We start from the raw sequence: 13,389 nt of genomic DNA, 5'->3' as shown, positions 1-13,389 counted from the left end.
AAATTGAACCATCTTTGCTCTTGCCCTGCTCTTGACTTCCATTGCTTTTCTCCTCTCCCCACGCCCCCCTGCCCACCAACATCATCGCTGACCACAATCTCGGTGACAGTGATGCTTTTGTTCTCCGGTACAGGCTGCATTTGGTGCGAGGTAGAATGGGGGTGGGATTTAAAATAGGGGGGCAGTGAGAGATGTCTATATAGATATATCTATCTATACATCTCTATATAGCTGTATAGATACGCACCACACCCACACTGAAGTCACCCGCCCGCCCAGCCCCCCCTGCAGTCTTCTAAGTGTGGGGAAAAGAATGGGGTTCAGGCCCCAAAGCCAAGTCAGTGCAGGGTTAAAAAACAATAAGGCTGGCAAGAGAAGTTTTGCCTTGGTAAAAGGGGGGGGAGTAACTTGGAAGCATGGCTAGGGCAGTCTGCGGCTCTGGATGCCTCCTCAGGGGTAGCGCATTGAAATGGCCGAGGTAGGGAGTTTTGCAGCGTTCATCTGGGGGTGGGGGAAAGAAAGGAGTGGGTCGGGGGGGGGTTCTGGCTTCAGGTGGATGCTCCCGGAGGAGAAGAAGGGAAGGAGCAAGTCTGCAGTGGGGTAGAAATGGCTAATTGTCGTGCATCGTTAAGCTGGAACGGGTTATCGGAACAATAGGGCTGGAGATGGCTTGGCTTCAGCGCAGGCCTCTCGCCAGCTGCCTCGGGTGGGGAACCCCTCGCTGCGAACCCCGGGCCCCAGTTGGGGTCCGGCCCAGCAAGCCCCACATCTGGGCTGGGGGAAAGAGATGCCCTGCACCACTCACAGGGCTTTGCACCTGTGTGAAGCAAGCATGCGAGCAGAGGCGCGTGTTGCACCAACTTTGCAGGGCCGGCCGGTGCCGGATCAGGCCCCCTTTGTTTAATGGAGTTAAGAAACGGGGCTGAGCCCGAGGGAACCTTTTTCCAGAGCTAGGGAGAGGCCTGTGCAGTTCCCTTCTCCCTGGGGAAAGCCCTGACCCCAGCTTCAAAGGCAAGGGGTGTGCTCTGGACACACAGGGCGGCTGGTGGGAATGGAGAGGGCCAGGGACCCCCGGGGTTGTTTCTCCACCCCACCAGATGTATCCATGGACCAGATCCCCCCCAGCTGAGATGCATCAGTGCTGCTCAGCCAAGACAACGGGCTGGGCTGGATTCTCCTCCTCGGGTGGACACGTGCTTTATTCCACCGCTGTCCCTGTCATTTACCCCAGCTGTGGATCTGGCCAGTGTTTACTACTACGAGGCCTTGAGTGGTGTCTTTTGGGGGCTGCTTTTGTCTGCATGGTTGGGGAACAAGGGCTGGGCTGTTAAAATCACTGCACCCCCCCGTGCTGCAAGAACCACGGGGGGTGCTGGGTGCTGAGCACCGTTAAGAGCCTCCGGCCCAGGCGGGAGGGTGTTGTGTTGTTTGGAAAGCTCTCCCCAGACCCTGCACGGCTGGAAGAGGATGTAGCCGAGACGCCTGGTTGAAAGGCAGCAGAGGAGGAAACCAGTGCAAGCTCGGGATGCATTGGGGGGGCCCAGGAGCTGCAAGGGGGTGTGTCAGGATCCAGGGGGTCCCAGCATTACAGACAGATCCATGGATACATTGGTGCCCCCCCCACACCAGCTCTTTCTTCTAGTTAATCCGGCCGTTTCTCCCCCCAAATGAGCCGCCGCGTTTCTAGATGCATTACAACCCGGCCGACTTATCCCCTCCTGCAAGCTGAGCTCATGCACACGGACACGTGGAAGGGGCCTCAGCCTTGTCCGTGCTGCAGCCCCTTTATGTCTATTTTGAGACCTCCCCCCCATCATGCCTTTACGCCTCTGGGGTGATGGGCGCCCCCGTCTCTCGGTCCCGGGATGGCGGCGATCACGCCAGACGAAGGGGTTTGATCGCGGGGGAGAGGGGGGCGTGTCCGCGCCAGAGAGGCTGCAGGAAGTAGCCATGCCCGCGGGCTGCGCGGGCGGGTTGCATGGAGTTTGAGGGGTGCGTCAGGCAGGCGTCTTCTCCCGGGAGCCTGCAGACAACCAGGGGACCCCCCTGCCTGTCTCCTAGGGGCAGCCACTCTCCTGCTCGGTGCACAAAGAGCATGCGTAACGCAGCTGTGCTGGGCCTGGGGGCACGGAGGGGATCCCCACCTTGTTCTGGGGCCCCCTGGGCTGTTCTCAGGTGCTCCAAGTTACCTCACATCCCACCTTTTCCGTCTCCCTTTGTCCAGGCATCTCCCCTACCGACAGCTTCCCGGAGCTGCACGTGCTCGCAAAGTTAAAACGCAAAACATCCTAGCAGGGGCCAGCACAGGGGAGGGGGATGGGGTGGCAAGAATTCAAGGGGGCACAATGCCAGCCAGGGAGCCCAGGCAGCCGGCAAGGGACTTCGTTGGGCAATCAGGATTCAAGGGGAAGGCTCCTCAGCCGGATGGAGACACATGAGATCAGCACGAGCAATGGGCACGATTCCCAATTGCACAGGCCAAGGGGCACAGGTTGGCACCCCTTGTATTAGCAGCAGGGGCTATGCTGGGGTTGCCACCACTGGGCATGCAGACGGGTGCAATTAGCCGTGGCAGTACCCATCCAGCGCCGCCCCCATGAGAGCATCCCTGACATAGTCTGGCCATCGCTGTCCATCCGGTTGCCCGAGAGGCCACGTCCCTTGGCAGCCCAGGCGACAGAGCCCTTTGTGCAGGGCACGCTTGCACTCACAAAGAAATCTCAGGGAGCCTTCCATGGAGGAAGCTGGAGTGCTTTATCCCTCCCCTCCTCCACGCACACCATGTGGAGGCAGATTGAAAGCCGCAGCTCCCGGTCAGCCCCCAATTTAGCCCCGCAAGGGCCTTTCCATAGCTGCCAGGGGGGCAACAATTGCCACACCGAGCAGGGAATCCAGCCTGGACTCCTCTGCCCTCCTGCACCTGAGAGGGAGGGAGAGCGGGATCTCGCGGAGACAAAGGGGAGGACACATGCTCTGCTGCGGCTGGCCCGTGGCTGGATGCACCCGCCGACCACACGAACCCGGCTGCGGCGACCGGCGAGAATCTAGGGCAGTGGGAGAGCAGCGTAACGCTGGTCTTTGGCCCTCGAGCTCCCCCTCCCCCCTTCCTGTCTTTGTCTAGCCATCCATCCCCCCAGCCCCCTCCACTTCTCCCAGCCCAGCTCCTAGCAAGGTCTTCAAAGATGAAAATAATAATAATAATATTAATAAAAAATCACTCCATGACAAAGTCAAGCCCAGGCTCACACCGCAGAGAGGCCATGGCACGCCCACCCAGCACCAGAGCGCGTCGGCCCAATGCCGGAGCGGCACCGGTGTCTTCATGCAAGTTCCCAGCAACGTAACAAGGGGTCTGTTGTCTGCGGGGCTGTGGCTTGGAGAAAACCTTTGGGGGGGGGCAAAAATAAAGGGGCAGGAGGACTTGGCAGGGGGTTTTTTTGGGGGGGGGGGGCTTTTACCCCAACTGGGCTTAAGAGCAAAAGGCATTCAGTCGGCGGCTGTGTGCGTCTGTACAGCTGCAGGTTGCATCACTGGCACGAGGCCCCTCTGCAGAGGCGTGCGGCCGTTGCCTTGCACTGGGTTTTTTTGGGCGCACGTGCGTTTAAAAAACACGGCGCCACCGCCGCCACCACTAGCGATTTGACGCGAGCTCGGCCCCCCGCACCGTTCGTTTGCTCCACGCTGCGCCCGGGGTACGGCGGAAAGCACCTGCCACCGTCACGCCCTTCACGCAGGCCTCGCGGTGGGTTATTTTACGGGCCTCTGGTGCGGAGGAGGGCGATGGGCAAGGTCTGAATCACGGCAGAGAGCCGAGGCGCCCTAATGCAGGGACACGCTCGCACGCTGGAGCGGTGGATCGTTGTTTGATGGTGAATGAGAACCAGGCTCTGAAGTCTTTTGTCTGCAGAGGCTGTTTGGATGCTTTAAAAAGACCGGGGGATGATTTGAGGCACAGGGTTTGGAGCCAGGGGGCAAGAGCCCCAGCTGGAACAGGGGTGATCCTGCCTCTGGCAGGGGGCTGGGCTCAGTGACCTCTGAAGGGTCCCTTCCAGCCTTGCTTTTCTCCGGTTCTCCGAGTCGTGCCACTTTGCACCTAAAGGTCTCTGGTGGAACTGGACGTGTCTGTATCCAGTAGGGACCCAGAAGGGCCAGATTCTGCTCCCAGTGGACTTACTTTGTGATTAGGACTGGTCTTCTGCTGCCCTGCGACACCAGTGCACATTGCAGCGGGTTCACCAGTATCTGAAGTCTGCTTGCAGGCCAGGGGACTTTCAGTGTGAACAGGATTGGAACCCCTGTGGGCACCAGTGCCAGCAAGGGATTGTTCCATGTCATTGCATCCCTACGTCGCACTGGCCTAAGGGGCTGTGGTAGGTGCCGATGCAGCCCAGTTCATTGGCTGCAGTGGGTGTTTGGATCAGGTATATATAAGGGGTAAAAAAGGGAAAGGATTGGGCTCCTAGCAGCCACACCTGGCCTTTCTCAGCCGCCCAGCCCCATGGCAGGGGGGCATGTCTACACCAGACTCCTCCCTGGGACTAACTGCTGGGTAACAGAGGTTTAGTCCTGTGTGCAAGTGTTCATGGCTTTACTAGGGGACTTTGCAACCCTGTTAGCTCAAGTTAATTGGATCTCAGCCTCCTGCCGGAGTGCTTGGAGATGGGTGGGTGAAGAGCCTCGTGGTGGTAACCTTACCTCTGTGAGTTTGCAAGAGCCACAAGAACAATACAAACACCTTGCTCACAGGGCCTGGCAGGGATCAATTAGCTTGCAATCACCTTAAGATCCTTCCTGCAAGGCCCCTGCTCCACTTCCTGGCCCATTAACACCATCCATTAGCCCTCCAATAATCCTCTGGGTCAGTAGCTCCCAGGCGTGCCTGGGTCACCCCCTCTGCTTTCCAGCTGTGGCCCCCCTTGCTCTCCTGTGTCTGGAGGGACAGAGCTCTGCAGTGACTCCAGGCACCTAAGAGATGCTGTCGAGCTGGTCGTCACTGCTTTTTTTCTTCTTTCCTTTCCTCCCCCTGTTTATTTCCCTTCTTCCACTTCCCCCATTCCTTCCTCTCCCAAGCTGTCAAAACGCACCCCAGGTCCCACTACTGTTGTTGGTGCAACAGCGTGCTAAGAAAAAGCAACTCGTTAGAGAGAAGAAAAAGCCTCCAAAAACACACACGCACACGGAAGGGAGGTAGAGAAATCCCAACCCTGCTAGGATGCACAGGGCTGCATCCTGACCCTGCTTTAAGCTGCCCCCCCAAAATTGGGCAAGATCAGAATTGGGGCCCCTTTGTTGGTCCGAACGGCCACAGCAGGTTCTGGAGCTGGTGTAGATCAGGGCTTCCTTGAAAGACTCAGGTGTGGTTGTACCCACTCGCATCAGCTGTGAATCTGGACTGTTGTTATCCAGGGAGCTAGGACGGTTGGTTTGCAGCCCCCAAGGCCACAGGCCACTGAATGGGGGAGGGAGGGGGAAGCTGCTTTGTTAATAGCTGGTGGGGGCAGGGGTCCCTTTCTTGAGTCTTGCAGAGGTTCCCGCATCTTCCCGTCTGGGCAAAGCCAGCTCCCCTGTCTGCAGGCCACACCGCCTTCCTCCTTTTGTCCCCAGTGCAGCCCTCCCCCTCGCGTGGTCCCTTCTGCCGGTCCCGTTATCCTCCCCTCTGCATGTATGAGAATCCCCTTCCACCCAGCCTGGAGGGACAGGGGCCTCCGAGCCTCAGCTTCCTGCCACCTGTCCCTTTCCTTTGTCTCTGACCCTTGCCTTCGCCTCCTGGATGGTTTCCTAGCCGGCTGGACCCAGACCTTATCCACACCCACGTGTACACACGTGGCGCCCGCCCACCCCTAGCAAACACGGACCTGCGCACAGGCCCGGCGTTCCTGGCACCCGACTCCATTTCACCCGAATGACGGAGCATTAGAGGCCGACGTTCCTCTGGTTTTCCCACCCCCCGCCAGCACAGAAAGCTCATGCCCGAAGCAGCTTTCCTTGCTCTCCAACCAGCCACTGAGCCCATCACCCCCCGGGGGGTGGTGGTGGAGAAAATGGAGGCATCTCAGCGCTGATGAGAAGTGCGAGGGAGGGGCTTTTCCCTGAGGTTCGGGATTTGTACAGCACCTTGCACCCCATCAGCCCCCATGGGTTATGCTTGTCCAGCTTCCCTGGCTTGCATTAGCCATTTTAAAAGCCAGCTGGACAAAGCGCAGCCCATCCACTGCGGGGCACGGCTCGGCAGGGGGCAGTGGCAAGCTGGCTTGGCTCAGCGGGGTTTCCAGCTGGCCTAGATTTTCCAGGAATCGCCTCTATCATTCCTCGGGTTGGAGCGAGCATCCCAGGCCCCGTGAAACCCACCTCGCGGCACAGACGGGAGGGGGGAGGGCAGTGCTGGCATGGTGCGGCATTGTTGTGGTTGGCTCTGCACAAAAGGCAGAACTGGGGAAAGCTCCTGCCCCCGACGAGGAGGCACGGCCCAGCCGCAGAGAGGACCCCAGGCCCAGAGCAGCTGCAGCAGAGGCAGGGGCTAGATTCGGGCTTCCCAAATCCAAGCCCAGTGTTGTAGGTGCGAAGCTCAGCCTTTTGAGTCGCATGCAACACCGAGGTCACGTCCGTTGCACTGGGAAGAAACCAGTGGTCCAAAGGGGGTCTTTGCCTTGCAAGCATGAACTGGGGGTTCCCTTACCAGCTAAGGGATTGGAGCAGCCTAGCTGCAGGTGCCTGGAGCGCTTGATCTAGCCCAAGGGCTCTGGGTGCCAAGGGATCAGGGCTTGGTCCCAGGAGCGGCACACTTGTGGTTGCGCCAGGATGCGCCCCAAGAGACCAGCGCCACGGAGGGTCTGCATGGAGCTGGGACCAGCTCCCAGCCAGAGAGAGGCTGGGATTTGGCAGGTCCTGCCTAATGCCCAAGAGCCCTTTGTGTGGGGCAGACAGGGAGGGGAGCAAAGCCCTGGGAGGGGCAAGGTGAGGAAATGGCTTCTTCCCTAGGGAAGGGGGTGAGGGGGGGATTCATAGACATTAGGGCTGGAAGGGACCTTGTGAGATCACTGGGTCCAACCCCCTGCCCAAAGGGATGGTGGGGGGAAAAAAAGCACAGGCCCCAAGCTTAGGCACTACTAACTGCTTCAAGAGCCAGACCCTGCCCCCCTGGGACACAAGCCAGGCTGGATCCTGCACCCCCATGGAGCCATTCGCACCAGCACAAAGGGGCATGAAACAACCCCCACCCCTCCAGAACATTGCAAGCTCGAGATTCATTCTCAACCTCCAAAGCCTCCCTCCTGGTACACGACACAGGCACGAGAGGCATCTGCAACTGCAGAGCTCCCCCAGCTCCGACAGTCCCCCAGGCCCGTGGTTCCTGTACTGCATGCACCCACCTCCTTGGAGCTGAGCAGGGACGTAGCAGACTGCAGCAAATCAGCTCAGGACACCAGATGCAGCAACTGCAGGAGCCGGCGAGCTTCCCCCCCTCCCACCAGGCCGCTGGAAGGAGCATTGTCCCCAGGTGGGCTTTAAATAGGGCCCCCCCAATCAGCAGGCAGCCGGCCTGAGGCACCCCAGCTGGGTTGGTGGCCAGGGTCAGCAGCTGGGTCATTAGGGGCTGGGGTGAGTAACAGCTGGGACCCCTCAGCGTGGTGGGAAAGGTTTTTCTGAATGCACCTCAGGGCCTCTCAGGGAAGCCCTGGGCAGATGATCAGTTTCCAAAAAGCCAAAGTGACTTAGGCGCTGACGCACTGCGCTTTTGGAACTGCTGCCAAGAGGCCCGGCAAGCACTGTGAACCTGTCCACCTACACTGCAACACCTGTCCCCAAGTCCCCTTCTCCAAACCCCTCTGGCCCATTCTGAATGAGGGGTCCAGCTCCTAAATCACTCAGGCACTTTGGAAAGATTCAGCCAGAGCAGCTTGTCCAGAGCTAGTCTGAGGCAGAAGCAAGACTCAGACCCTGGGTGCCCACCTACCACCCCAGCCTCTGCCTCTCAACAGCATCCTTTCTTCCCCCCCATCAGCTCTCCTTGAGGGGGTTCATGTCAGGGTCCAGCTTTGGAGGGCTGGGGAAAGGTGGCAGGGCAGCTAAGGGTCTCTGCAGACCCCCCTCCCCACCCCAGGCTGCAGAGCTGAAGAGGGAGTGAATGGGTCCAGGAGCCTTTTCCCTTGAGGATTCAACATCCAGTGCTACCCAGGCTGATTGGGACCAGGACATCTATCCTCAGTCATTGACCCAAAGCTCTTGGTTCATGTCCGTGGCACATGGCAGTGGGGGGACCCAGGCGCTGGAGTCCAAGCTGGGGTCTTTCTGGCTCTCTTTCGAGGCACACTGGCTATGGGCTGGGACAAGCCAGGCCCCTGCTGTACCAGCAGCTGCCCGGACAAGCCGCTTGGCACGAAATTCAGCATCAAGGGCAAAATCCCATCCCTGGGAGCAGATGCTGCAGATTGGACATAGTCCTTCCCCGAGACCCAGGCAGCTGGGACAGGGCTCGCATGTCACCAGCCCCGCTGTGTGCGCATCTTCGCCGCTGGGGGGGGATAGGGGCGATGGGATTTGCTGCTCCATTGATTCCACTGCAAAGCTGGGCAGGGGGCTTCAATGCAGCTGCTGCTCCTAGGGCTGGGATGGGGGCGCAGCTGCTGGCTACCTGGGGGGCAGCTGGGGGAAGAAAGGGGCTTCTGGTTGGGGGGAAGCAGCTTGGGATCTGCTTGACCAGGGACGCTTGTGGCCTAAACTGCAGACCTGGGTTACTCCTTCCTTAGTGATGGTATGAAGACAGGGATGATGGGCTGTAGGCTGGAAATGCACCTTTCCTTCACCACCTCAGTTCTCAGCTCCTCTGGTCTCCACACTGGGAACTGGGCTAAGACCTGCTCAGCTCAGCTCACCCCACCCCAGGGACCTGACACCGCTGCCCCTCATCATCACCACAGTAATGGCCAGCCGGTGCAGTGGACAGCTTCCCATTTTTCTCCCCTCCTGAATAGGGGAATAATCCCTCCAGGAGAGACATGAACTAGCCTTTGGCAGGGTTAGGGTGCAGGACAGGGGTACTCAGCCCCTGGCAGGGTTGGAGCCTTGCTTGGACCTTGATGGGAGTTAGCTTTTGGGCAAGCCTGGGCCCTAGGGTAGGGGTTGAGGGGAACTGCTCCCCGTGGGCGGGGAAGGGAGGAAGGCCTGTGCTCTAACATCTCCCCTTTGTTTCCTTCCTCCGCCTCTCCCCAAAGGCTGCAAGATCAAGGCGCTGAGGGCCAAGACCAACACGTACATCAAGACCCCAGTGCGCGGCGAGGAGCCGGTCTTCATGGTGACGGGGCGGCGGGAGGACGTCGCCATGGCCAGGCGGGAGATCATCTCGGCCGCCGAGCACTTCTCCATGATCCGGGCGTCTCGCAACAAGGCCGGCACCACCTTCGGCAGTGCCCCGACCCTGCCAGGCCAGGTCACCATCCGGGTACGCGTGCCGTACCGTGTGGTGGGCCTAGTGGTCGGCCCCAAAGGTGCCACCATCAAGCGAATCCAGCAGCAAACCAACACCTACATCATCACACCCAGCCGGGACCGGGACCCCGTGTTCGAGATCACGGGGGCGCCGGGCAACGTGGAGCGGGCCCGGGAGGAGATCGAGACCCACATCGCCGTGAGGACGGGCAAGATCTTGGAGTACAACAACGAGAACGACTTCCTGTCCAGCAGCCCCGACTCGGGCATGGAGAACCGCTACTCGGAGGCATGGCGGGTCCACACGCCTGCCCCGGGCTGCAAGCCGCTCTCCACCTTCCGCCAAAACAGCCTGGGCTGCATCGGTGACTGCTCCGTGGACCCCATCTACGAGACGCCGCGGCTCAACGACCAAAACGACTTCAATTACGGTTACCTCTTCCCCAACTACGGAGTGAGCAAGCAAGATCTGTATTACGGGGTGCCGGATTCCAGCACCCCGATGTGGGCCGGGCAGGAGAACACCAACCCCGTGTCCGTGCTCTTCTCCAAGCAGCAGCGGTCGGGGAGCACCGGGGCCATCCATCCCAACTCCCACCGCTCCCCATCCTCGTCCATCCAGGAGCCCAACCTCTCCAGCCTGCCCAGGAGGTCGCAAGGGGAACCCTTGCAAGGCTTCTCCAAGCTGGGCACCAGCCCGGACGCCCGTCTCCAGCAGCCGGGAGTGCATGGTGTGCTTCGAAAGTGAAGTCACGGCCGCCCTTGTGCCCTGCGGCCACAACCTCTTCTGCATGGAGTGCGCCGTGCGGATCTGTGAGCGGACCGACCCCGAGTGCCCCGTTTGCCACGCCCCAGCCACTCAGGCCATTAGAATATTTTCTTAAAGAGACAGGACGGGGCATGGGGCGGGGCAAAAAAGGGGTGGGCGGGGCTTCCAAAAGAAATAAATAAATAACTAAATAAAAGAGGAGGAGGAAGAAGGTGGTCCAGTAATACAAGTGACATCTGAAGACCGAACAAAAGGAGAGAGTAAAAAAAAAAATTAATTTAAAGAGGAACAAGAAAGAAAAAGAAATTATTTTACGAGCAATGTAGGTTATTTTTACAAAAAAAAAATTAATAAAGAAAAAGGTGATTATTATTAAGAAGAAGAAGAATAAAATGAAAATGAATAGAAAAGCCAGAAATTTCCAAGGGGCAGATGATGTCCCGGCCTGCGAGAAACCAGGACTCTGAACGCACAGATGGAAAAAAAAAAACCAACAAAAGAAAAACGTGGTTTTGTTCCAATTTGGGTTGTTTTCTTTTGGTTTTGGCAGTGAGGTGGGACTCTCGGCTTTTCCATCCACCGAGCTGGGGGTGGGGGGTCATGCTTGATGTCAGCTTGGTCTGAAGCTGCCCCCGGCTCCCTCACTCCCTCCCCACCCCTGGGGATATGAACCCGACGAGCGTATGAAAACTCAGTGGAAGAATCAAAGTGGAAAGAAAAGGAAAAGAAAAAGGATGATGGGGAATGAATGAAAAGGCAAAACCATCAACCTCTGGGAACCTGTTAGAGTGAGGGCACAACTGTATTACCTCAAAGATTTAAACAAAAAATGACACAGCAGCTAAAGAACTTTTATTATTTTCTGTTTTTTTTTCCTAAAAAAAAAAAAGAAGAAGAAAATCAGAAAAAAAAAAATAGAGAAATGAATGAAAACGATGACGCCGGTGAAACTGAAGAACTTATTGGAGTCGCACTGGGTGCCGTGAGTATATATTCGTATTCTGAGCCAACGCAGAGTTTGGAACTAGGTTACTTTTTTTTCCTTCTCCAAGCAGGGATGTCTTCATCACCCGAATCAGGAGTCGCTAACAGGGTATTTCAAAAGCAGTTGCGTGCTCCCATCCAAGGGGGGAATATACTGACTTCCACGTTTCCATACTTCACTCTCCAAGCAATGCCAGCTGCAGCCGCACACACACACACACGTGAGGCTGTGCTTTTCTGTTCTTAAAAATATAGAGATATATATTTCGCACCAAAACCTAAGAAAGACGATCATGCAATACCGGCCATGCGCCCTCAGCAAGCCAACACACATCCTGACAGACAGCAAAAAAAAATAATAATAATAAAGAAACCAAGTTTATAGATATAATTTTCTTGTCGTTTTTAAACTGGACCAAAACTTTTGTTACCCAAAACCAAGTAGGGAAAATAATAAAAAAAGAAGAAGAAGAAAGTATTTCTTTATGGACCAAAAACCTCTTCAATTTCCTTAACCCGGATCTCCAGAGGTTGCCGCTTTTATATATTATATTTTTTCCAGAACAAAACAAAACACAAAAAAAAAGAATCTGAATTGCCTTGTTGAATCATGTCAAGACTCCTGGTTTTGTTCAATCAGATACTTTTTGAGCCACTGGGATGTTGGGGAGATGGGCTTCAAAGCTGGCTTTGGTTGCAGGCATCAGCCAGCGTCTTAACCTAGGCAGGTTTGATCAACCTCGGATGCCAAAGGGGCACGGCGGCAAAGTTACGCGTGTTCGATTAACCCACCCAAGTACCTCTAGGGCGAGGCACGTCACTCCCCAGCACCTCGGCAGGCGTGCGTGTGCACTCACACGCGCTCCCACACCTGTTCTTCGCTCGGTCCCCTCCTTCCCTCTCCCCCACCAGCTTCTACTCACAGCTCCGGACCCTCACCTGGAACCGCCAACCAAAAAAGCTTTGTGACTCGGGACGGAGACGGTTCCACCGCCACGACAGGAGTAGCCCGAGATGAGTGTTTTTTGCCCCTCAAGTTCCAGGAGATGGTGGGTTTCGTCACGACGTGTTCTCCAGGAAGAGCCTGTCTTCCTCCCGACGGCGGTCTGGGCCCTGCCATCTATTCGGGAGGCGCCCGCAGTCGAAATCCCGGCACTGTTCAAGAGCCTTCTCTGGAGAGCGGGCACAAGGCGCTGGGTTAGCTTTGGAGAGGGTGGGTGGAGGGAGTATATTGTCTGGGTGGATGTGGATGGAAAGGTTGTGCCAACCCCAGCTTTAGTGGATGGGAGGCAGCCTCCTTCTCCATCACCCCACTGGTGAAAACACTGCTGCCAAACAACAGCCGTCACCTTTTAGGCCTGGCGGGCACCACACCGGTGATGGAGAAACGGGGCTGCGGATGCCCGTAGGGGCAGGAGCTGGCTCTCACATCCGCCTCCACAGGCTCCATCCCATTCATACGCTTGGGGGACAAGCCCATCTCCCCACGCACAGCCGTGAGATCCACAGCTTCAAGGTCTGGGCCTGTCTGCCCGTGTCCTGTCTAACACAGGTCCAGTTATTGCTTGACGTCGAGGTTGGTTTCACGTCTGGGAGGGGTGGGGAAGGAAAGACGAGAAAGGAGGGGGAAGAAAGCCGTTTTCCTTTGTTTTTTCTTGGTTCCTCGAGGGTTGGGTTTGAACTTTCCATCTCTGTGCAGAATTGTCCCCTTGATGTCAAGAGTGCGGGTGGGGGGAAGGCTGGTAGGGTCGAGACCACCCCTCCATAGGGGCGTTCAGATATGTCTGTGTTGGCCGCGGACAGGGTCGGGCCGGGATGGCGCCTGGCCCAAGTCCCGCGGGGCTGATCTGTGAGTAGCGTGGCTCGTAGTCGCTGGCAAAGTGAAGTCTGTCCGTGGTAACGTGAGCGCGTTTTTGATCCATGTTTTTCTGGGATGCCAGGTTGGGGCAGGGGAGGGGGCGGGGGTGGGGAACGACCACCCGGATGGGGTAAATCGGGGTGGGTCGGGGTATATTCTAGCACTGACCCTAGGAAGGGAGGGGAGGGAGGGTTACAGAAGGGGCGCTAGCGTCGCTCCCCTTTCCATCTCCCCTTTCCCGGGATAAAGCAACGTAAAAGCCTCCTGCATGCCAAGAATGGTCGGGAAAACCTTTCTAAGATAAATATATATATATATATATATATATACACACACACACACACATAAATCT

At 57.2% G+C, this 13,389-nt stretch overlaps 1 protein-coding gene across 1 annotated transcript; it reads left to right on the top strand.

Moving 5' to 3' along the window:
• Positions 1-3,297: 3,297 nt before the first annotated feature.
• On the top strand, positions 3,298-12,239 carry MEX3A (mex-3 RNA binding family member A). The gene is given in 3 exon segments (XM_006039447.2): positions 3,298-3,340; positions 9,213-10,122; positions 10,124-12,239. Coding segments are annotated over 3 exon segments (1,140 nt in total). The 3' UTR covers positions 10,311-12,239.
• Positions 12,240-13,389: the final 1,150 nt, after the last annotated feature.

The sequence above is a fragment of the Alligator sinensis genome, unplaced genomic scaffold (assembly GCF_000455745.1).
Source record: "Alligator sinensis unplaced genomic scaffold, ASM45574v1 scaffold811_1, whole genome shotgun sequence".
NCBI classification, from domain to species: domain Eukaryota; kingdom Metazoa; phylum Chordata; order Crocodylia; family Alligatoridae; genus Alligator; species Alligator sinensis.
Note: the sequence above shows the minus strand (reverse complement) of the source record. Positions and strands in the feature narration are given on the sequence as shown.